Source organism: Sceloporus occidentalis, unplaced genomic scaffold (genome assembly GCF_023333645.1).
Source record: "Sceloporus occidentalis isolate IW3139 unplaced genomic scaffold, rSceOcc1.0.p SCAF_2, whole genome shotgun sequence".
In the NCBI taxonomy this organism is placed as follows: Eukaryota; Metazoa; Chordata; class Lepidosauria; order Squamata; family Phrynosomatidae; genus Sceloporus; species Sceloporus occidentalis.
This window is the reverse complement of record NW_028316982.1, coordinates 147657009-147682832: the sequence shown is the minus strand read 5'-3', so window position 1 is coordinate 147682832 and position 25824 is coordinate 147657009. Positions and strand designations below refer to the sequence as shown.

Sequence of the window (25824 nt, the reverse complement as noted above, 5' to 3'; positions counted from 1 at the left end):
ATCTACACAGCACACCTAAAGGCCAAACACTCATACTCTTTCTTTGCAAGTCATTTGAAAAGCAGCAATGTGAAAATGGGATGACTGCACTGCAAAACTGGGCATGACGGACTGGCCAAAGAGCCCTCTTAGTACTAAAAAATTGTGTTGCCTAAATTCCTGTCTGGGGTGACAGAAAGATCATGAGAACTGCACAAGAACTAGGTAAAAATCTCATAAGGTGACCATAAATCTAAACCATCCCTGCATATTGCCACTCTCTGTGGTCAACAAAGGCGGTATCTACACTTGTAGGAATAATGTAATTTGACACCACTTTAACTGCTGTAGCTTCATTGTATGCAATCCTGAGATTAAAGGTTTTACATGGTCTTTAGCCAACTCTGCCAAAGAGTGCCAGTACCTTACAAAACTACAAATCCCAAGATTTTGTAGGATGGAGCCATGGCAGTTAAAATAGTGTTATTTAAAATAGCGAATAATTTAAACTGCATTATTTCTACAGTGAAGATGCACCCCGGAGAGAAAGAGGAGAACCATGGGCAATACCTTGAGCTCCATGGAAGAAGGCAGTGTATAAGTGTAATATGCACCTAGTAATATTAAGTTAATACTAAAACATGGAGCCAAGATATTTGAAAGACTCTCTCTCTCCATATGAGCTTACCTAGAATTTGCTGCATACCCAGAATCAACATCTAAATCCTATTACGTGCTCCACTATTCCGAGGTTGCCATACTGAAAACTGTGGACAGCTGCTGCACCTGTAAGGGTTGTGCAGAAGAGAGAATGTCAGCAAGTGTTGCTTGTCAGGTAGCAAGCAACATTTGCTGAAATTTGCTCTTACACAATCATTAAAGGTAAAGATTGCCTCCTCCTGTATAATCCATCCCATCTACAGTTTCTCTGGGGGATATTTACTCCAGTCAGCCAGGCATAGGTTGGCAAATGTCACTCAGAGGACATTTCCTTCAACTAGACTGTGGAACGACCTCTCAGATGAGATTTAACAGCTGAATATGCTGCCTGGATTCTAAACAGCATTAAAGACCAATCTCTTCCGGAAGGCCTATCCAGATTATTTTTAAATTATGAATTTTAAATAATGAATTTTAAGCTATGAATTGATTGTTTTATATGTTCTTTTACACTGACATTACATGTCTTGACTGGTTTATGAGTTTTAACTCATGTTATGTGTTTTTATATGCAGTGTGTGTGTGAGTGTGCATTGTATATGTATTGTATTGAAATCTGTTGCTGTTACCTGCCTCAGTCCATGGGGACTGTAGAGTAAGAAATATTATTATGGTTGTTGTTGTTGATATTATTATTATTATTATTATTATTATTATTACTGAGCTGTCCCCAGTTTTCACTCTGGCAACCCGATTCCGAGAGGCTAAATTGATACATACCATATAAAGGCTTTCTCTGTAGCAGTACCTTGACAGTGGAATGCTTCTCAAGGAAAGTCAGGTCGGCTGTAACTTTGACCCATTAGATTCATTGGAATTTGCTTTCATGGAACTATATTCTAAGGTTTAGTAACACTTCAAAATACTGACCAGGCTTTGGTGGTGTGGGCTTCAAGTCACCTGTCAACTTATGGTGACCCCATGAATTTCACAGGCAAGGAATATTTAGAAGTCATTTTGCCATTACTTCCCTCTGAAATATAGTCTACAGCACCTGTTATGCACTAGCCATCTCCCTTCCAAGTACTAACCAGAAATGACCCTATTTAACTTCCAAAATCAAGCAGGATATGGTGCCTTTAAAGTAGTACACATCTTGCAATTCACCAAGCCAAATGCAGCCTACCAGTCATGTCAGGCAGTAGACATAAAGGGTTCAGTAAACCTCTTGCTTTTGTAGCCTATCCAAAACTGAAAAGTGGGGGAGGATGAATGTCTGTCAAGCACTTGGCAATGGGGACGTGTGCATTTGGTGGAGCACACGTTATGCCAGCCTATGCTAGACAAAAACAGAACATACAAATATAGCAACAGGAATTTTCCCATTCCTTAGTGCACAACAAATGTTCATAACTAAAACAGATCTTGGCCCAAGCTTTCAAAAGCAAACTCTCAGCCAGTGCACCAACAAATACCAAATCTCAACAGCCTTTTCAAATCAGTGCTCTGGGGAATCATTTTTCCATAAACTAGCTTGCACTAGTTTACAAACTAGCAGTGCATAACCAAACAAGGGGGACTTGACTTTTGCCTATCCAACTTGTTGATATCCAAAATACAAAATAACAAAGGAAGGACGCAGTCATGAAAAGTACATGAGGCTGAAGTTGGTTCATTCTTCCCAATTCTCAGTTCCTTATTTGTGTGCATTTTCAAAATAAAGTTAATTAATCAGCTGCGTTAGGGCATGCACCTAAACCACAAATCATGCCCACAAGGTTGTTGTTTTTTTGAGGGGGTGAGCAGTTTCTTGTTCTTGCCTGCCTCAATATACATTGTTGGTTTGAGATGGCACACTTCACAGTGCACTCTCCTCTATGGAGATTATCACACGGAGGCTTACCGTCATTGCTAACTCATCCCTAAAGTGCTTGTCCCCTGTGATTAAATCGTCATGGAGGCATTCCCTCACCTCTCCCATCATTAAAGTGTCATTTCTCCAATAACGGAAGTTCCTGTTATTAGAGAAATGGCTGCTCCACGAATGCTTAAATGATGGGAGAAGCGATGGCGATTTAATCATGAGGGACAAGCAGAACTGGTGATCACACCATCGAACTTTAGGGATGTTTTAGCAACGTTTTAATGACAGTAAGCCTCTGTGTTATAATCTGCATACAGATTTGAGTCAAACAAGTCTTGATACCACCCAATAGAGGAGTCTCTTTGGGTTCCAGGAGCCAACTTCAGCCTCAAGGAGAATACTGCATTTTCACTGACACTGGGAGGTTCATCTACACTTAAGAACCATATACTGTAATGCTCTAAAGTTAACATGAACAATTCAAAGTGAGGAAACTATGGCATACAAGGCTATTCTGCTGTTTCATTAAATAATACAAAGTTTACTCATAAATGCAAATATTACAGTGGCTCTTTTTCGAAATAACTAGCTAAATCAAAATATAAGTAGAAAATTGTTTCATAGATAACATGTTTCACAGATAACAGATCTTACACTTCTATCCTATGTAGTTTTTTTTATTTATGTAAAATATTCCACCCTGTATGCAAGTATTTCTGGGAAGCATACAATAAAATCAGTTTACAATTTGAAACAGTAAGAATAATGTAAGAAGACTTACATTAGATTTAACAGTTTGACAGATTAAAACAAGACTGTTTAACACCAGTTAAAACGGTTTAAGAAAGTGTTAAACACACACAGGTGAAAGTCTAGATTAAATCAATCAGGCCACAAGGCTTTAGTAGAAACGCCATGTTTTTCACTGGCACCAGAATGACATGTGTTGGTGCCAAATAGGCCTCTATGGTATTCTACAACCAGCGCAGCACAGCAGAGAAGACTCAATGTAATAATGAAACTTGATGCGTCTTAAGGTACATGTACTCACAGTATTTTGTGCCAGTGTGCACACTTAGTGTGATTTCACCAAAAACTAAAAGAAAATGCACAAGTCTACCATTTGGAACTTCCTAACTTAACCTAGGAACTGCTTTCTCATCAAGGCAAATCTGTTGATTCCTGTCCCACCCTTTTCAACCAGCCTCTCCTGTGACAAGGCAGATGGGGGATATGTAAAACTTAGCCATCTTACTGGATGCATGCATTCACAGTGTCTCTGTCCAGAAGTGGCCATGGAACCTTTCTGCTCTTTGTGGTAGAAAGAGCCAAGATATTTGCTGGTATGATCCTGCATGATCAAGGTATTCTGGGCTCCTTGGCCTCACAGCTCCTAAATTTCCTCTTGACCTTAGAACTGATGAAAGGGAATGTAATACTACACTACCACCAGTGTTTGGAGGAAGGTCCTGGCTCTTTACCCCAGGTAAAGGACAGCAGCATAGTTGAAATGACAAGCATGCAAAACAAGAGTACAAAAAGTATGCAGAAATGCCATGGAAACATAGGGGAGGCCCCCTAATACTGTATAGCCCAAAGAGGGTGCCACCCTCCTCACACCTCCAGAGCCAAGAACCACTTTCCCCTTCAAGGGAAACTCACCAACAAGAACAAGTGCAAACTTGTTGTTGTTCCACAGCGAACTGTGAACCATTAGCCAACTTCAAAACCCAGCTTCATGTTTTGATTTACTAGAGGAGCAACAAGCCAGGAACACATCCACTTTAGGCTTTTACTGTATAACCATTCTGCCTGCTTAATGGAATTTTACCGGAGGGAGGGGAGAGAATCCAGACAGCCTCGCCAATTTGTAAGAGGTGTTTTCTCACCTCTTCTTCTGTCTTTTTACTACCTCCTCCCTGAAAACAATTAGATCAGAAAAATGGAAGATATGAAAAAATGGAAGAGAAGACAAATGGAATTACCTAGTACCTTTTGAAGAGTAGCAACAGGGACCCTCCCTGATGAAGCACCCCACAAGACTTGGCTTACACATAATACCCATGATCATGCATTAGGAGACATATCATAAAGTTCTGCACAGGCAAAAATACTGTATATACTCATGTATAAGTCTAGAAATTTAGGTTAAAAAACTGACCCAAAAAACCAGAGCTGACTTATCCACAGGTCAATCTAAGTACTGTAGTTTAATGTTCATATGTGTGTGTGTACATTAAAATAGAGTACGTAAAATACAAAACATACATATACAGTATATATGGTGAAAGGCAAGAATTTAATCTGCCCTGGAAGCACTGACACCTTTCTACTCTCTCATCCATCCAGCCTTTAGTATGAGCACAAATATCTATGCCTGCTGTGATTTTGTAAGTTCTTTGGTATTGTTTTCCTTTACTTCATCCTTTACATCCTTCGTTACATGTGCCTAAGTTTTACCCTCAACTTATCCACAGGTCACATCAAAATCCACAATTTTGGCCCCAAAAACTTGCCCTTGACTTATATATGAGGTCAACTTATAGTCGATTATATACAGTACATATGACTGCCCTCTCACCTGCTCCAGGACTCACCTTTCAGTTCCTGCAGCTCCCACCCCGTGGTCATTTTTTTTTGGCCAAAAAAAATGGGGCACTGGAGAAGAATCTGGCTGTGTCCTTACAACCAGACACACATTGCTAACATCATCCACCAGGAACTGTCAATATCCTTTGGAGGTCCTAAAGGTTGATATCTTGATTCTGTATCTGGTGACTCCTACTCTCTACTGGTCACTAAATGGCAGTGGGATGGGAGCTGCAGCAGCTAAAATGTTAGTCCTAGGAGGATTTAGTTGATTGCACAATGTCAGTAGAGAGTTGGGCTCTGTGCAATGATTAATAAAAAAGATTTACAGTGGTATTAATCAGTTTACACCATCATAAGTCATAAACAAGCCAATACGAAGTTCCCTCCTACATGAGCTTCTGATTACTGAACCAATTCCCCCTGATGAGAGTAGTCAAACAGGAGAAGTAAAGCTATCTGTGGTGTCATACAGTCAGCCTTCCAGATCCGCAGATTATTCATCCATGGATTCAAGCATCCATGGCTTGAAAATAAAACAAACTTTGATTTTGCCATTTTATACAAGGGACATTATTTTACTATTCCACTGTATTTAATAGGACTTCAGCATCCATGGATTTTGGCATTCAGGGGGGTTGGTGGCAAGGGGAAGGTCCCAGAATCAAACCCTGTGGATGCCAAGAGCCCACTGTACTTGCTTATAAGGAGTTAAGCTAAGATTCAGACTCACTGTTTCATGTGGATACAACCCATTCTACCTGTAATGTTAGAATTATGATGCAAGTTGCATAGCAGAAAATCAAGGCTGCGGATGTTCTCAAGGAAATAGATTAAATCACCAAGTACAGTGAACCCTTGTTATACGTTGGGGTTTGTTTCCAAGATCCCACATGGATAACAAAATCCGTGTATGCTCAAGTCCCATTAAATATAATAACATAGCAAAATGGTGTCCCTTATAAAAAATGGAAAATCAAGGTTTGATATTTGAAATTTTTACTTTTTTTGAACATTTTCAAACTGTGGATGCTTGAATCCGTGTATAAAAAATCCGTGTATAAGAAGGGCCGACTGTACCTTCAAATTTGTCAGCTTGTGAAATATCCTAAGATTTGGATTTGAAAGACTGCATCCTTAAGTTAGAAAACATGATTATTATCACTTTCTCTTAACAAGAAGGTGCATCCAAATCATGCCAAAATGAAGCTTCCTGTAAAAATAAATCCTGAAGAGACTATGTTTTTGATAGTAATAGTAACAGAAATAGTAAGACTAAGTATTAAAAGATATAATCCTACCATACCACCCAGACTGAAAGAAATTGATAGCATAAGCTTTCGTGGACTTCAGTCAAAATATTAATAATATCATTAATCCCGTTATTAAGTCTTGTTTTAATTGTTCTTGGAATTCTCACTATTGCATAATATTTTTCTGCAGTATTCCTTCCTATTGTCTGCAGAAATAACTCATACATGCAAGTCACAACCTGAATAGTGAACAAACAATATAAACTTGCAGGTGTGAACCAATTTTGGGACTGAGGTTATTTGGAGTGCAGCTCAGCCAAAGCTAAATGAATTTAAAGACTAGACCAGTGGTGGCGAACCTATGGCACACATGCCACAGGTGGCACTCAGAGCCCTCTCTGTGGGCATGTGTGCCATCACCCCAGCACAGAGATTGCCAGAGTTTGTTATTGGAAAGTCAGAAGGACTTGACATCACCTCTTTGATGCTTCCCCTTAAGAGTGCCAAGAGGAATTAAGTTTAGAAGGATCTGATTAAGACACTTCTGTATGAAGACAGTAAACTTCACCCTTGACATCATTTGTTGCATGACCCTACATTTTATCCTGGACTTATCCACAAGTCATATCAAAATCCATAATTTTGTCCCCAAAATTTGCCTTTGATTTATGCATGAGGTTGACTTATAGTTGAGTGCATGCGGTAAACATTAGAAGGAACATCCTGATAGCAAGAGCTCTTCAACAGTGGAACATACTCTTTCCAAGTGCAGAGAAGTCTCCTTTTTGGAGGTTTTTAAACAGAGACCAGATGGCCATCTGTCAGGGTTGCTTTCATATATGGCATGGGCTTGGACTGGATGGCCCTGGGGGTCTCTCCCAACACTATGATTCTATGCATTCAGAAAACAGAGATTGAGAGCCAGCTGTGGTGTAAGTGGCCTGGGTCTGAATGCTCACTCAGCTGTGGCCAAACTCTCTCAGCCTCAGAGGAAGACTGTGGCAAATCTTCTCTGAACAAATCTCACCAAGAAAACCCCATGAGTACACTAAATCAGAAACAACTGAAAGCGCACAATAACAACAAACTCAGATTAGGAAATCTTGACTGAAACCTTGAAGAGCCACTATGTGTCCAAGCAGACAGTACTGAGCTAAATGAGACCACTGGTCAAATTCAGTATAAGGAAGTTTCCTTTGTTCCTATTTGCAACCTTTTTTAACAGCTCACATCTCTCATTCATTTCTTACACTTTAATCTTTGAACACAACAAACGACTGTACAGTGGGCCCTTGGTACCTGCTGCGGTTTGGTTCCATCATAATCAATGGATGCTCAAGTCCCATTAAATACAGTGGCATAGTAAAATTGTGTCCCTTATATAAAAAGGCAAAACTAAGGTTTGCTTTTTGGATTTTTTTTTCAAGCCATGGATGGCTGAATCAATGAATAAAGAATCTGAGGATACAGAGAGCTGAATGTATTTCCACTTTTTTGAACAACATCAAAGCTTTGCAACCTGTGGGTCTGCAGATGTTGGGCAAATGGCCCTAAATCCCTCACCACTGCCCATGCCTGCTGGAGCTTCTGGCAACTTAAGTCCAACAAATTCTGGGGACCCAAGGATAAGATGCATCCCATCTGTCCCACTGCTTTATCATTTTATACAAAAAAAAAACAACAACCCACAAACCATATGGGTAACAAGTGTATCAACAGTTATAAGCCATGGTATCTAAACAGGAATGTCATGTTCAGACATTGCATACTTCTTGCTTATACTCATACACTCATGTATAACTAGAAATTTTAGTCAAATAATTGACCCTGGGTCATTGTGTCCACAGATCAATGTAAATACTCCATGGGTCAATGTAAATACTCCACTTTAAATCTTATCAAAAATATTAATTATTATTATTCATTGCATTGAAATACCATGTTTCCTCTAATGAATTCAGGACATGGAACATGGGTCACTCCTGTCCTATTCTTTCCTGACAACAACGCTGTGAGGTAGGTTAGTCTGAGAGTGATTGATGCAAGGTCACCCAGTGAGTTTCATGGCTCAGTAGTAACTTCAAGGTGGATCTCTCCTAAATCCCAGGCTAACACTAACACCACACTGGCTCTCTACCATGGTTGTTAATCACAACAATATAACATGAAACACTCTCAGAAGTGCTGTACAGGATAAATGCTGTCCTTTCTTCCCCAAAATTACTCCATGCCACACACCTCAAAACTATTTTGCAAATTAAAACCTTCAAAGTACAGCAGAATAAATTCTGCAAAGGAATACATGGATCAGCAAATTCCCTTTCCCAAGTGCATCTGGAATTTTGAATTAGTTTCAGTATAAAGTATATAGAGCCCAAGACATCCTTCTGCCTTGGCAGACTCCCCAGAGAGCCACATGGCTATTCTTTAAAGTTTACTGTATGTGGTTAAGTGCCTAGGGGCACTGAGCTAGTCAGAGTCCAATGTGCAATCCTTTACAAACAGAGCATACAGCTGTCTTGGGTCTCAGAAAAGTCATAAGAAGATGAATTAACTAGTTAGGCGACTTGTGCTTTACACAATAATGCAAAGGAAAGAAACAAATATTTCAATCCGATTGCATCATTTCTGAAACAGCATTGGTGAGAGCATTTTGAGTGAATCACAAAGGATTTTCAACCTTGGCTTCCTTTATTTCATCAGCCTCTCTTTGATAATTAAGAGGTCAACAGTTAGCATATTTACGGTGCATTTCTACACATGTTTACTGAAATCTAAGCCACACAATGTTCAATGGGACCTGAAGCATGAAATATGCAGGTTGCACTTATATTCTCCTTGTGGGATTCCCACAACTGACTGTTTGGCCATTGTGTGAATAGAATGGTGGACTAGATAGGCCTTCAGTCTGGTTTAGCATGCTTCTTCCTATGCTTTATGTGTTTTGTACTGATGAATCTATACTATTAAAAGGCCAAGACAACATGTAATTCATAACTGTTTACTTCCTGGAGAGGTTTTCATGTTATACTTTTGTACACACAGGCTTATACATGTGTATTCACACAAAGAAATGGTTACATCACTGTATTTTATTAGTCCATATACATTTCAAGAAGCTGATTATTGCAGCCATTTTCAGAACTCTGTATCAGACTGGAAAATAAATTAAAAGCAAACGAGCACAGTCTAAGATACACATTCTCAGATATAACAGAAACAAAAAATGGACTGTGGAACAAAAAAATTGCAAGTAACAAGACAGGAACAAAGGGGAAACAAGTTCATTTACAAGAGCAATCTGACAAGTGACTCAGTAATCAGCCTTTAGCAGTCACTTAGTAGAGAAGACCTGCTATGACTTATGACCTAAGGTGCTCTTTTAGCTGTTGATACATTGCCAGTACCTTGTACATAATCTTCCCCAGATGGCATGCCTGCCAGCCAGACCTTAAAAATGTCACCTTTTTTGGACAACATCTCTCCAAATCTCTGACTAAGAATTTGGGAAATATAGTCCAAAGTAGCAGCATTCTCAAGCTACTTCTTTGGCTTCAGAAAGCATTTCAAGAAACAGTATGTGTAGACTTATGTGCACCTAGACACTGGAGGGAAGCAGGAATCACATTTCTCCTCACTTGTCACAGGGGTTGCAAGGAAAAGTAAAGGTTCTCCATTAAACCAGAACTATTGTCATAGCTCTATTCTGATTTTAAAATCTCTAGGTAAGGTCAATATGCCTTTCCACAAGTTGTATAGCACCCATCCTAAAGGGAAACTAAGGGTCAAATCGAATCAGGTCAATTATCTTGGATTACAAGATAATCCAATTTCTAAATTAGTTCTGAGTTTGGATGGAAAGAATATTAAAAAATGGTCAAAAATATTTGTGTCAGAAAACCATGGAGAGGAAAATCTTGGACTAATGAGAATATTTTCAGTTTGGGACTTATTCTACACAAAATTCACAGGGGTATTCCTGTGCAGAAATCAGCACTGCTCAGAAAATGTTCTTTACTATGTAAAAATACCACATGCGACTTTTGAGCTACACTATCCTCTGAGTAGGACAGAGCATTTTTTGCATGGAAAATAATATTTCTGTGCAGAGTAAGTATATTCTGCACAAAAATGCTGCTATTTCTTGCACAGAATATGCAATTTTCTACACAACAATAAGACTTGCAAAATTTGTGCAAAACTTAAAATAGTCTCCAAAAACTGTGCCTACAGAACTTTGCAATGTAAAACTGCACTGTTTTTAAGACATTATCACAGTGGGGGGAAAAAACTTCTAAAATTATTTGTTGCTCTATTTAAGAATCAAATTAGCAAAGAATTACATCCTTAGTGACTAGCTGCCCCATAGGAGTACTATGAAGTTTGGAGGGATTTCTCTTTTCTTTTGTTGCCACTTTCCCAAATAATATTAACTATTTTCACAAAGTGCCACATACAACATTATTTACTGAAAGTGTTACTTTAATGTGTTGTTCAAGTCATCTTTTTATTTTTTTAAAAAAAATAGATTTACAAATGGAAACCTGGTCAAAAATGGTTAGAACTCCACAAAAACAACTAGCAAACTATGGCCGAGATTCTACATGACGATCTATGTTTAGTAACTTTACAAATCCATTCTACCACACTTCAGAATTAATGCAGTGCAGAATTAATGCAGTCTAACACCACTCTCATGGTGCCATCCTATGGAATCCTGGGATTTGTAGTTTGTTGTGACACCAGAGTTCTTGACAGAGAGGGCTAAATATATCACAAAACTACAAATCTCAGAATTTCATTGCACTGAGCCATGGAACTACAACTCTGGAGACCAGGACTCAATTCCCAGCTCAGCCATGAAACCCAATGGATGACCTTGGACAAGTCATATGCTCTTAGTCTCAGGAGAAAGCAATGGAAAACCTCCTCTGAACAAATATTGACACGAAAACCCCATCATAGGTTCGAGTTAGGGTCACCATAAGCCAGAAAGGACTTGAAGTCACACAACAACAACAACAACGTCAAAGTGGTGTCAAGCTGCGTTAATTCTGCAGCCAAATGCAATAAAACCCTGTTAGTGAATTCCAGTCTATCTAATTAACTACGTCATCCTTTTTTACATTCCCCCCCAAAAAAATTACATTATTATGCCCTCTTCTCCCCTTCCAAAATAATTTGTAATACACACACACACACACACACTGTTCAAAGTACTCTGCAAATATTACCTTGGAACACTCATAACTACTTTTCAAGGTAGGCCAATGCTATGGCACACAAGATATTGAAAATGTGGGATGAAGTGGGAGAGGAATGTATGTATGCTCTTGCTAAGGCCACCAGATATGTTTTCCTTCCTTTGTTCAGTCTGTTAGCCATTAGAAGCAAAAAAAATCCAGCAATACCACGGTGTCCAGAAATAGAAAACACCAAGTAGCTAAGGGAAAATCAGAGTTCTTTTCTCTCTCTCTCTCTCGTATGTACAAGACGAACAATATGTGGTAAACGCATGCTCAAAAACTTCAGTTCATCTTGGCATGTGCATATCAGATGTTTTCAGATATATATGATTTGATTCCCAGCTCAACCATCAAACCCACTGGGTGACCTTGGGCAAGTCACATGCTCTCGGCCTCAGGGCAAGGCAAGGCAAACCTCCTCCTAACAAATTGTGCCAAGAAAACCTCATGATAGGTTTGCTTTAGGGTCACCATAAGTCTGAAATGACTTGAAAAAGCACACAACAACAAATCAGAGGTGGAAATCATGCAGACCTCTAAATGTTGATGGACTGCAAGTCTCAATAGCCCTAGACAACATAGCCAATGTTGAGGAATGCTGTGATCTGCAGTCCAACAAAATCTGGTGGGCAGCATAGTTGTCCTCCCTCCCACCACTCCATATGCAGTACTACTCACTTGTAGAACTTCATACTGAACAACCCTATCTAGCATTTTCAGTAATGTGTGAAATGCCCCTCAGAATTATCTCGTTACTGAACAAGTTAAACAGTATTCATTAATTTAAATTACAGTACTTATACATTTCTTTGAAAGTGAGGTGTAATTCAAACCAATGCATTATGAATAAAAGGAGGAACCAAAACTATTTGAAACATTTTTCTATGATTTAAGATGGAGGTGTTATCTAAGATGATGGGGAAAAATTAATTGTACAGATAAAACGATTAAATGAGATCATAACAATATTGTCCTCATTTGAAAGGAAATTTGACTATAAGCAATGTATTAAATCTACATTTCTCTCTTAAAACTGAATGTGTGACCAACTATGAAGACAGAGTGACTGAAGCCTGGTTTTACATATGAAAGAAAAATAGTCAGCCTAAGATCAAGTATTATGAATATGATATGAGAAATGATATTACAATAAGTGCAAGTGATGAATATTTATGACTCCATCAGGAAAATATCATAAGCATTTATCTCTCATCTTACAGAACTCTACTTTTTGGCCAGTCATTGCTAGTCTTACTTTGGGAAATTTCTGGGCATCTGTTCCAGTGTCCACTTGCTTCCATAAAGAATTGGGGCCCTTGCCTTCAACTAAGTGACCTTGCTCAGAACAAAGAGAACCACACAGGAAAATATCAGTATGGCCTTTATCTCTCTACTGATAATAAGTGTGTAATGAGAAAGACTCGGGCCTCAGTTTGGGCTTTTGATCCTAGGAACTATGAAGGCTTTATTTCATTGCAAAGGATTGTGCTGTAAGTTTAACTAGTTAGTATAAACTCTTGTCCAGGAAATTCATGGATCATGGTAACCGGGAAGCCTGATTTAACTCAGGCAAACTAAATCAGCCTCTTCTTTGGTTTAAATCACCTAGATTCTAAACAGATTCAACCTGTCAGTACTACAATTTAAATTTATCAGTTTTCTTCTGGGATGAAAGTTAACTGTACATTCTTTGTTTCTCCACAGTATGATGCACTGGATTCACAGCTGAGATCCTACACCTATCCTGTTGTTGTTCTGTGTCATTCAGTCGCTTCCAAATTATAGCAACCCTAAGGACAAGCTCTCCCAGACTTTTCTTGCCCATATTTCTTCAGAGAGTGTTGCCTTCCTCTGCGGCTGAGAGTGTGTGACATGCCCTAAGTCACCCAAAGGGTTTCCATGGCTGAGCAGGGATTCAAACCCTGGTCTCCAAAGTCATCCGACTGCAAGTCCCAACAAATTCAGCAGGACTTACTTCTGAATAGATCTGCACGGATCTGGGCTGCAAGAGTATATTTTGTTGTTGTTATTGTTGTTGTTAACCACCCTCGGGTCAATCTCAACCCACGCAGACCTTGTGGATGAGACATCTCCAAGACCCCCTGTCTTCCACTGCCCTGCTCAGTTCCTGCAAATTCATATCTGCGACCTCTTTTAATAGAGTCCATCCAGCCAGCATGTGGCCTTCTTCTCTTTCTGTTTTCCTCCATCTTTCTTAGCATTATTGTTTTTTCCAGTGTGTCCTCCCTTCTCATGATGTGTCCAAAGTACAACAGCCTCAGCTTTGTCATCTTGGCTTCCACTGAGATTTCTGGCCTGATCTGCTCTAGGGTCCATTTGTTTGACTTCTTGGCTGTCCAATGGTATCCTCAGCACTCTTCTCCAGCGCATTTCAAACGAATTGATTTTCTTCCTATCTTCTTTCTTAACTGTCCAGCTCTTACATCCATACATGGAGCCCTGGTGGCACAGTGGTTAAATGCCTGTATTGCAGCCACTTACTCACAAACCATAAGGTTGTGGGTTCAATACCAGCGAGTTCAATACCAGCAAAAGGGCAGCAAGGTCAACTCAGGCATGCATCCTTCCAAGGTAGCTAAAATGAGTACCAGATTGTTGGGGGCAATTAGCTTACAGTTGTAAACCGCTTAGACACTGCTAATTCAGTATGAAGTGGTATATAAATGAAGCTGAAGCTGTAATAGGGAATACAATGGTTTGTACAATTTTAATTTTATGCTCTTTAGGATCTTTTCTAATTCCTTCATAGCTGCCCTCCCCATTCTTAGGGGGTTATCACACAGAGGCTTACCATGGTTCAAACACCAGCAAAACACTCCAGAAGTGCAAAGGTGTGATAGCCGATCATGATTCTGAAGCATCACTGAAGCGTTCACTCGCCTCTCCCATCAGCAGAGCGTTTGCGGAGCAACCATTTCTTCATAATAGAAATTATTGAAGAAATGGCTGCTCTGCTCATGCTCTGTCGATGGGAGAGGAGAGGGGACGCTTCAGTGACACATCATAAGTGTGATTGGCTATCACACCTCTGTGCTTCTGGGGCGTTTTGCCAGCGATTTAAGCACAGTAAGCCTCTGGTGTGACAATCTCCCCAGACCTCTTCTGATTTCTTGACTGCGGTCCCCGTTCTGATCAGCGTTTGATCCCAGGTATGAGAACTCTTTTATCATTTCTATTTCTTCATTGCCTTGATTGAATTTGTGTAAATTCTCCATGGTAATTATTTTTGTTTTCTTTATGTTCAACATTAAGCCTGCCTTTGTACTTTCCTCTTTGATCTTCCTTAGTAATTGTTCTATGTCTGTGAGGTTTTCTGCTAGTATCATGGTATCATCTGCATATCTTAGATTGCTAATGTTCCTTGTTTCTATTATCACTCCTCCTGCTTCTGTGTCCAAGCCTGCTTTTTTTTATAATATGTCCTGCATATATGTGGAACAGATAGGGTACAAGGATACAGCCTTGCCTGACCCCTTTGCCAATTGGGAACCATTCTGTTTCTTCATGTTCTGTCCTGACAGTAGCCTCTTGTTCTAAGTATAGATTTCTTATCAGGACTATCAGGTGTGGTGGCATGCCCATGTCTTTAAGGGCGTTCCATAGCCTTTCATGATCTATGCAGTCAAAGGCTTTTGTTATAGTCTATAAAGCACAGGCTGATTTTCTTTTGGAACACTCCATTAGCCATTGTATCTTTGCAATGTGATCCTAATACTAAAGGTTCTTAGTACATGGAAAGCAGGAATGGAATGTCTTGCGGGTAACAATTGTGGCGTATCACTTAAATAATACAAGGTACGCCTGATAACTTTTATGCAGTTGACTTTCGTAACATTTTGGCTGGGCGGTGCCGCGTCACAGATTTCTATCCACATTTTCGTCCATTTAGAGCAGCCTTTCTCAACTTTTTAACCCTGGAAGAATAAATTTCAGGTCTCCAGGAGTCTCTGCATAACAATGATGGTATCTACAGCTTTTAAAAAGTGTTTTGCTAATTTTCCATTCACAATCTCTCACGGACTCCAAAAGAACTCTAGTTGAGGAACCCTAATGTAGAGGCTCCAAATTCCATTTTTAAAAAAACGGAAGAAACAACCTAGTTACAAGAAGTATTTATGAATCATTTCCCCCGTTATCTTGCAGCGTACAGCATCCTTGGGAAGTCAGCCAAAAAGCCCTCTACTCCATCAAAAGCATCACCCTGAAGACATACACAAAAGCATCAAGACAAGCAAGTTCAAGAGTATATACATAAGATACAACAGATAAAGCGAGTGAGTTGTGAAGTCGGGAACACACACCAAATACACATACACACCCTCCTGTTCCATCCCAGCCATGAAACAAACCATAGGAACAGTGCTTTGGTTGCATCCACACTGCAGAATTAATCCAGTCTGACACTGCTTTAACCGCCAAGGCTCAATGCTACGGAATCATGGGATTTGTAGTATCTTTAAGCCACACTCCAACCACTGGCTCTGTAAAACGACACAATATCCTCGTGTTATTTCATATTAAAGTCGATAACAAGTGCAAAATGCAGGTAGCAGATAAAAGCACATGGTTTGTAGTTACTTAAGGCAAAGGTGTTTTAATATATAGATATATTTGAAGAATGAAAAGTTGGAGCATCAGTCCCTTGGAAACTGATTCTCAAATAACAAAACCATTGGACAAAAGTATTTCAAAACCAGTATATTTTCCAACCAGGTCCCAGAATCCTGGGACTTGTAGCACTGAGAGAGCTCTGGTACCTCCACAAACTACAAATCCCACTGTTCCATACAATGGAGCCATGGGCCATGAAAGCAGCGTCAAACTGGATTAACTCTACAGTGTAGATGCATGCGGCAGCTCCGATCCTCACTGGTTCAGGATGGCCAGATGTGTCCTCACCACAAAAGCACATCAAAATGTAGGACTGAGCATGAAGATGGAGGACATGACAAAACAAAAATAGAAAAACCCCACACTCCTAGGCATATGAAGCCATTCTTTTTAACTATGCTCAAAACAGAGGACACTGTGGAATCCTTCCTGGACAGGAGGCTGAAATGGAGGACATGCCCTGGAAAAGGAGGACCTCTGGTCACAAGGTGGGACCAAGGCAGCATGAAATGTAGGACAAACAAGAACAATGAAGCACATTACAAAACAACAGCTTGAAAAAACCAGACTTAGAAATACAAATCCAGGTTCTGGAAAAGGGAGGAGGTCATTGATTCCAGTTTCAGGGGCCCCACAACAAACTCCAACTCCCAGAATTCCATAGCAAAGAGCCAAAGAGGCAAAGCGGTGACAAACTGGGTTACATCTCCAGTCTGGATGCAGCCCAAGTCTCCAAAGAAAACAACAGTGCTCCAAACCCTCCCAGGGTAAGCTGGTGCAGGGATTCCTAGAATTGCACTCTGTGCATGCTCAAAGGCAAGGGGAGGGCCAAGGGATAAAGCTTTGGGTAACTCTGCCTCTCAGGACTCACCAGAAGAAGATGCGGGAGCAGAAGCCGGCCTCGAGGAGCGGATTAGGCTTCCCCATGCGGCTCCCCAGCGCCTCCATCTCTGCCTCCTGTCCGCCGCCTCTCTGCCTCTCTCTGCTTCTTTGGAAGGAGGAGAGGGTGCTTCCGGGACAACGGCGCCCTCCGCCGCTAGGGGGAGCCCCCGGGACACCGCCGACAGGCAGCAGCACTGCTCTCCACGCAGCAGCCCTGGAAGGACAGCTCTCACTCACCCAGAGGGCCTTAAGGGAAGCACTGGGACAAAGGACAGGACTGGCCCATAGGGAAGCATTGGAGGAGACTGGCCCATAGGGAAGCACTGGAGGAGACTGGCCCATAGGGAAGCACTGGAGGAGACTGGCCCATAGGGAAGCACTGGAGGAGACTGGCCCATAGGGAAGCACTGGAGGAGACTGGCCCATAGGGAAGCAATGGAGGAGACTGGCCCATAGGGAAGCATTGGAGGAGACTGGCCCATAGGGAAGCATTGGGGAATACTGGCCCATAGGGAAGCATTGGAGGAGACTGGCCCATAGGGAAGCATTGGAGGAGACTGGCCCATAGGGAAGCATTGGAGGAGACTGGCCCATAGGGAAGCATTGGAGGAGACTGGCCCATAGGGAAGCATTGGGGAATACTGGCCCATAGGGAAGCATTGGAGGAGACTGGCCCATAGGGAAGCATTGGAGGAGACTGGCCCATAGGGAAGCATTGGAGGAGACTGGCCCATAGGGAAGCACTGGAGGAGACTGGCCCATAGGGAAGCACTGGAGGAGACTGGCCCATAGGGAAGCACTGGAGGAGACTGGCCCACAGGGAAGCACTGGAGGAGACTGGCCCATAGGGAAGCACTGGAGGAGACTGGCCCATAGGGAAGCAATGGAGGAGACTGGCCCATAGGGAAGCATTGGAGGAGACTGGCCCATAGGGAAGCATTGGGGAATACTGGCCCATAGGGAAGCATTGGAGGAGACTGGCCCATAGGGAAGCATTGGAGGAGACTGGCCCATAGGGAAGCATTGGAGGAGACTGGCCCATAGGGAAGCATTGGGGAATACTGGCCCATAGGGAAGCATTGGAGGAGACTGGCCCATAGGGAAGCATTGGAGGAGACTGGCCCATAGGGAAGCATTGGAGGAGACTGGCCCATAGGGAAGCACTGGAGGAGACTGGCCCATAGGGAAGCACTGGAGGAGACTGGCCCATAGGGAAGCACTGGAGGAGACTGGCCCATAGGGAAGCACTGGAGGAGACTGGCCCATAGGGAAGCACTGGAGGAGACTGGCCCATAGGGAAGCACTGGAGGAGACTGGCCCATAGGGAAGCAATGGAGGAGACTGGCCCATAGGGAAGCATTGGAGGAGACTGGCCCATAGGGAAGCATTGGGGAATACTGGCCCATAGGGAAGCATTGGAGGAGACTGGCCCATAGGGAAGCATTGGAGGAGACTGGCCCATAGGGAAGCATTGGAGGAGACTGGCCCATAGGGAAGCATTGGAGGAGACTGGCCCATAGGGAAGCATTGGGGAATACTGGCCCATAGGGAAGCATTGGAGGAGACTGGCCCATAGGGAAGCATTGGAGGAGACTGGCCCATAGGGAAGCATTGGAGGAGACTGGCCCATAGGGAAGCACTGGAGGAGACTGGCCCATAGGGAAGCATTGGAGGAGACTGGCCCATAGGGAAGCAATGGAGGAGACTGGCCCATAGGGAAGCATTGGAGGAGACTGGCCCATAGGGAAGCATTGGAGGAGACTGGCCCATAGGGAAGCACTGGAGGAGACTGGCCCATAGGGAAGCATTGGAGGAGACTGGCCCATAGGGAAGCATTGGGGAATACTGGCCCATAGGGAAGCATTGGAGGAGACTGGCCCATAGGGAAGCATTGGGGAATACTGGCCCATAGGGAAGCATTGGAGGAGACTGGCCCATAGGGAAGCACTGGAGGAGACTGGCCCATAGGGAAGCATTGGAGGAGACTGGCCCATAGGGAAGCATTGGAGGAGACTGGCCCATAGGGAAGCACTGGAGGAGACTGGCCCATAGGGAAGCATTGGGGAATACTGGCCCATAGGGAAGCATTGGAGGAGACTGGCCCATAGGGAAGCATTGGAGGAGACTGGCCCATAGGGAAGCATTGGGGAATACTGGCCCATAGGGAAGCATTGGAGGAGACTGGCCCATAGGGAAGCACTGGAGGAGACTGGCCCATAGGGAAGCATTGGAGGAGACTGGCCCATAGGGAAGCATTGGGGAATACTGGCCCATAGGGAAGCATTGGAGGAGACTGGCCCATAGGGAAGCATTGGAGGAGACTGGCCCATAGGGAAGCATTGGAGGAGACTGGCCCATAGGGAAGCACTGGAGGAGACTGGCCCATAGGGAAGCATTGGAGGAGACTGGCCCATAGGGAAGCACTGGAGGAGACTGGCCCATAGGGAAGCACTGGAGGAGACTGGCCCATAGGGAAGCACTGGAGGAGACTGGCCCATAGGGAAGCACTGGAGGAGACTGGCCCATAGGGAAGCACTGGAGGAGACTGGCCCATAGGGAAGCATTGGAGGAGACTGGCCCATAGGGAAGCATTGGAGGAGACTGGCCCATAGGGAAGCATTGGAGGAGACTGGCCCGTAGGGAAGCATTGGAGGAGACTGGCCCATAGGGAAGCATTGGAGGAGACTGGCCCGTAGGGAAGCATTGGAGGAGACTGGCCCATAGGGAAGCATTGGAGGAGACTGGCCCGTAGGGAAGCATTGGAGGAGACTGGCCCATAGGGAAGCATTGGAGGAGACTGGCCCATAGGGAAGCATTGGAGGAGACTGGCCCATAGGGAAGCATTGGGGAATAGTTGCCCATAGGGAATCATTGGGGAATAGTTGTCCATAGGGAATCATTGGGGAATACTGGCCCATAGGAATCATTGGGGAATGTCCAATGACATCCAAACAATGATACCTTTATAGGGCCAACCAAAATGCACAATTACATGTTGCAAGCTTTCGAAGTCTCACTGGCTTCTTCATCAGGCAAACAGGAGAAAGAAATGGAAGATGTTACTCATAGGCCTGCATTTTAAGTACCACAGATTAGTCTACAGAATAGCAATACAGTAAAGAAAACATGATCAAACCAAAAATGTGTACATTAAGCAGGGGGGGGGTGCTCAAAACAATAGGTGTAGCCACACTGCAAAATTAAAGCAGTTTGACACCACTTTAATGGCCAGGACTGTACCTTAAAGAATCCTGGGATTTGTAGTTTGGTGAGGTATTCAGCCTGTACTGTCAGCAATATGTCCAAAGTACAACAGTCTCAGTTTAGTCATCTTGGCTTCTAGGGAGAATTCAGGACTGATTTGCTGTAAAATATTATATAATAATAATTTGGATCTACTGATAATTAAAACAGGATATAACAGTCCTAAAATGCTAGACGAGCTGGGTTTGCAAATGTCTGTCAAAGGACATATATTATTATGGCTAATTTGCCACACGTACATAATTACACAATTTACTATCCAATAGTAAATTTACTATCCCAGAAAAATGTATATGTCTCCATGATCACCCAATGCTTATTTCCATAGCACCTTGTAAATTTATCTGCCAAAAGGGCAAATCTAAAGTGTTACACATACTTTCCAGATATGGCTTCACCCAATTAGTATATACATTATCTTTAGTTACTGTATGTCCAACATAGAAATATGTCGTAAGAAGAATTAATTTTAAGAGAAGGATATTTCACTGCATGCAGGGAGTAAAGACTATTAAGTGAAAGGAACATCAAGTTTCATGTCAGACAAGGAATAGGTGAATGTTGTTCAAGTTATTTTAATGCTTGAAACAACTCAAATATGGGCTATGTGGCCATATTCCAGAAGAGTTTCTTCCTGACGTTTCGCCAGCATCTGTGGCTGGCATCTTCAGATGCTGGCGAAACATCTGGAAGAAACTCTTCTGGAACATGGCCACATAGCCCAAAAAACCCACAGAAAACTATGGATGCCAGCCATGAAAGCCTTCAACTTTACAACTCAAATATGGTTGAACTTTCTCCTCCCCATGAGCAATATATAGTTCTTTTAAACTTTCTGGCAGCCCTAACCTATAACGAAAACAGGAAGTGTAGCCACAGTCCACCTAAAAGTGGCTTGAGAATTCCAGACATAAAGTACACCACAGAATACCAGGCAAACATTTGCCAGTGTGTAATAACGTTTCTCTTATGTTAGTAAGATCTGGTATTGCAATATGACTTTGGATGTTAACAAGTTTTTCTCTTTGTGCTTTAGGAGTCAGTGATAAGACAAACAACCTTCAAGTTATGTGATGTTGAGACTTCTTTGGTAACTATTAATATTTCTCTTGTTAAACTGAATATAATATTCCCTTAAAGAATGGAAATAGAGCCTTGAAAGAACCACCTCAAATGTGCAGGCTATACCTTTCACTTGTGTGTAGAGTCCTGCGCCTCTGCCTACCAAACCCTCATTTTTGCAAGCCCTCCAAACATATTTTTCCTCCTTGCTACTTTACTCCATTCATTCATTGGGTACCATGTGGAAATGGTGCTAGTTAATTTGTTAAATGTCAAATGGTGCATTTTACAGTTTGAATTTTAAGATGCCTCCTAGGAAGGATTTCCTCTAAAACGCAGCTTCTCATAATTTAAACAAGTGTATTGACTTTTTCAATTGGATACACCACTCTGCTGCTCCTTGGCAATAGCCACGTGGAAGCTGGCTTTCCAGGAAGCAATGCCATGTAGTTGAAAAAAGCCTGGCATCAACAACACAAATGCAGAGGTGACTCGGGTCTAAAGGGGTTTTCTTATGCAGTCAATCAGGAAATACTCACAGATGCCTCCTGCCCCTGCGGCAACATCATTCACAGGTACCTCAAAGCACCGAAGAATTGCATCACAGGAAAGTGACTCACAACCCCCAGAGGCTGTGTGTGAGGATGATTTCTGAACTCTGGGCATTTCAGATTTATTTATTATTATTTTGTTGTATTTACCTTTTCTAAAACATTTGTGCACCATTCTTCAACAAATACATTTCAGAATAAAAGAATAATTTATCTTATAAAATATGAACCTATCATAAAAGCATAACATTCATGTCAAAATGAGACTTCAACTTTAAAAGCATATTGCATAGCAAGGCATTTCTCAATTTTAAATGTCTGGGGAAATAATCATAGGGCTCACAGTATTGAAAAATAATGGTAATACAGATACAACCTGCATTTCTTTAGGGCAGGGTGGGCAACTGTGAAAGGCTACAGGACATTACCCCCCTGCACTTCCCCACTACACCTGCACCTGAAAAACAAAATCCATTTTTGTCCCATCAGGGACCACTAGCTGGGGGTGGGCTTCTGCTCCAGCAGCTGCCTGGAAGCCCCTTTTGAGTCTGGGTCCACCAGACCAAGAAGGCAGCCCCTTCCTGCCAGTAGCCACTGGTGGCAGTGGGGTGCCAGGACTGGCAGGGCTGCTGACCAGGAGGGAAAGGAAGGTGATGGCAGCAGAAGCAGCCATGAACATCTTTCCTATTGAAGAAGAGGAGGAGTCTATGGCTGCCACCACTGCTGGCTGCAGCAGTGGTAGCAACCATAGACCCCTCCTCTTCATCAAAAGGTAAGATGTTCATGTACTTCTTCCCGGCCTGGCCAACAACCCAAATGGGGCTACCGGGGGGCAGCAACACCCAACCCCACCAGCAGCCACAGCCAATGGATGACAGAGGTCCCCTGGCTGGTGCAGAGGGGTGGACAGACAGTGAGTGACCACTCCCCTGGATGTTCACCCCCTCTGAAGTGTTGTCCGCTGTGGCCCGCAGCTCCTACACCCCCTAACATAAACCAAGGCCCACATATACTTGTTACAACGCACTTGAAGTTTGAAAAATAATCATCAGGAAATAGTCCTTCATTTAAAAACAAAATATTTGAAAAGGATAACCAAACAGCCTTCAAAATGCAGAGTTCACCTTAAATAAATAATAATAAGACTTTTATTTCTACCCCGCTTTTTGTAAAAACAATCAAAGTGGCTTACAATATTAAAAGAATACACCATATATACAAAATATCTCTCCCACCCCCTCGCTTAAGTGCAAAGGGAACACATTTGTGAGATAAATTTCTATTTTATTTCAAAATGGCTCGAGGAAACATACGTTTCACACACAGCAGATAAAGTGGTAATCCTGTGTCAAGTTGTGGGGTTGGACCACTTTAATAAAAATGTTGCACATGGAAAACTAACATGTCAAAGAAAGGATTCAGCCAGTATCCTTTCCCCAATACTTTAAGTTTTCTATGTGGGCATAGACAGAGAGATAAACTGTGTGAACCTCAAGTATGTGAACCATCATCGGTAGTTTAATTTAGTACTGGTTTACCAACCTGTCTTCTTTTCCTTAATCAGGTATCCTCTTCACAGTAGACCCAATGAACTTGGGTGAATGGATAAGTCCATTACTTGCAGGAGACCTAACCCATCAATGTTTGCGCCCAAGCAAAGTTTACAGCAAATTATAGCAAGCTAAGAGAGGTTTTTAATCATTGTCCTAGTAACCCTGCCTATGCAAGAATGCAGAAACTTCAGACGACAAAAAGAAATACCAGCAGGTAAAAGAATACATATCTAATGTGTCCAACCAGTTAGGGACTATTTCTGTGCCATTCCACAGTGAGCTGTATCAAAAAGTGAACATTTTATGTTGACACCTTTATGGTTTAGGCTATTAAATATTCTCTGATGTTTGCCACCATTTAGCATGCCAAAAATACCCTGGGAAATAATCTCTCCCGTAATCAAATTTAGCAATGATAAGGGAAGTGTTGACTGCTGGTCATAGCCAATTAAAGGCTTAAGTTAAGAAAGTTGTGAAACAGTGTAAAAACTCAAAGTTTCATCTGTGCTGTTGGCTGGTTGCTAAGATATAAACCTTTGATTTGCATGGTTGGAATAACTGGGATAAGCACTTGACTTGAGAACAGTGTTGTAAAGGTGATCGTGTCACAAATATTCCCATGGCTTAAATATTTGCCATTCTTTTTACATGGCTGAGTATCACTCTTCAACCCCACAATTCAGAAGAGTGTATTTATTTATTACTTGCTTTGTAGTAAATATATTTATCTATTTGCCACAATCAGTGGGAATGGTATTTGACAGAGATCCTTTTTTTAAAAAAAAAGTTACAATAATATTAATTTTTAAAAATATAAACTTTGGGGAGGAGGAGACTGGAGTGTGGCTTTGGCACAGCTTTTGGACTCTTAGGATGCATGCATCATTTAAACAGCATACTTCCAAAGTGACCTAAAGCAGCTTTATTTTGGCCTGTCTGTATGGAGCCATAGTTTTGTCCAAAGTCTAACACATATTCCTGAAGAGAGTGAGTTTCTATCAGCTTTCGTAGCCTCTAACATAATTTGTGGTGGGGCTATGAGGAAACAGAACAATGAGTTCATCTCCTGTTTCAAACTGTATAAAATGGGGAACCAGTTGGACCTGCTGTTCCCTTTGGAAGTAAGAAATCAATAAGCCGTTCCATTTGGAATGGCTGGAAAATTAGATGCAAAGGTTTTGTAGCTGTTCCAATCATTAGCAATGCAAGAATGTTTAATTTGTGAAATTGGCCAAACGACAATGGTTCCCAACATGCCTAGGAAGTAAAAAACGGTTTGGGCAAGGGTTTCACAATACAATCACCTTTTGGAATCTGGAAGATAAATTGCTATTGAAGCATCAAAACAATGGGGAAGGAAAGACTGCTTTTGTACCATATGGAAGGAATGAATAAAACCTTAACTTTAGTGTAATGACAAAATGTTAATGGAAGACTCTTGGCATTTTGTGTAACCATGGTGAATGGCAAAAAGCTGCATTCCACCTTTACAATTTCCATGACTAAAATACATGTCAGCAAGAAAATACAAGTCCATTTTTTAATCTGCTGCAAACTTTCTGGGTGTTAGGAGGGTCTATCTGTTTTAGATTTAACAAGTCAAGATTGTACATATATTCATTTACCTGTTAATTCCTTAGCATATTACTGTTTTAAAAGTAAGGCCTGTTCTTAAAATCACAAAATTATTCTAGGCATGTATTCTGGGGAAGTGACTTGGTGACACCATTAGGTGCAAACCATTCATTCAGTGCTATGAACAGATATTACCTTCTATGAACTGTAAGGCAGCTTCCCTAGAGCTCAAACCAATTGGAAATTGCAAAAGGCCACTTCCAGCTCTACAAAATTTACTGTTGTTTTCCTTCACAGCAAGACTGCTACTCTTTCCTAAAATTGGCCTTCCATAATCTCCAACAAGTTTTAGAAATTGTAAATAATTATCTCATTTACAACTTGTTCTATCCTTGTAATCATATTGCTGGCATCAAAATTTTAAGTAACTGAAGTTTTCAGAAAATCTATACAGCAAAAAGAATGCTCTGCTTGTAATGGACTGCATGTAGACAGCTCACATCAGAAGGCACTATAGACCTCATAGTGTTTCACTACCCAAGTCTATATCAGACGAGATTAAGATTTACAGTGCTAATTGGTTGCCTCTTTTGTTATTCGTATTTATTGATTTAATCACATGGCTCAGAGATCGTATCTTAGAAGCAATATAGATACATTTATTAGGATAAAGTCATGGGTGACACTGTGTGTTACATTTTAAATGCTGTGATC

At 41.7% G+C, this 25824-nt stretch overlaps 1 protein-coding gene across 2 annotated transcripts in view; it reads right to left on the bottom strand.

The window, feature by feature from the left end:
* Positions 1 to 20419, bottom strand: part of LOC149319138 (ATP-binding cassette sub-family C member 4-like) — a 183945-nt gene extending 163526 nt beyond the window's left edge. The window contains exon 1 of one of the 2 annotated variants that reach the window (XM_089511171.1): positions 20346 to 20419. Coding sequence is in view for 1 of the 2 variants with exons in the window: in XM_089511170.1 (XP_089367296.1) it covers positions 17095 to 17150 (56 nt within the window). In the remaining variant the exon portion in view is untranslated. Of the gene's footprint in view, positions 1 to 17094; positions 17171 to 20345 lie in introns of those variants that run through there. The other variant, XM_089511170.1, reaches the window with a different exon arrangement.
* Positions 20420 to 25824: the final 5405 nt, after the last annotated feature.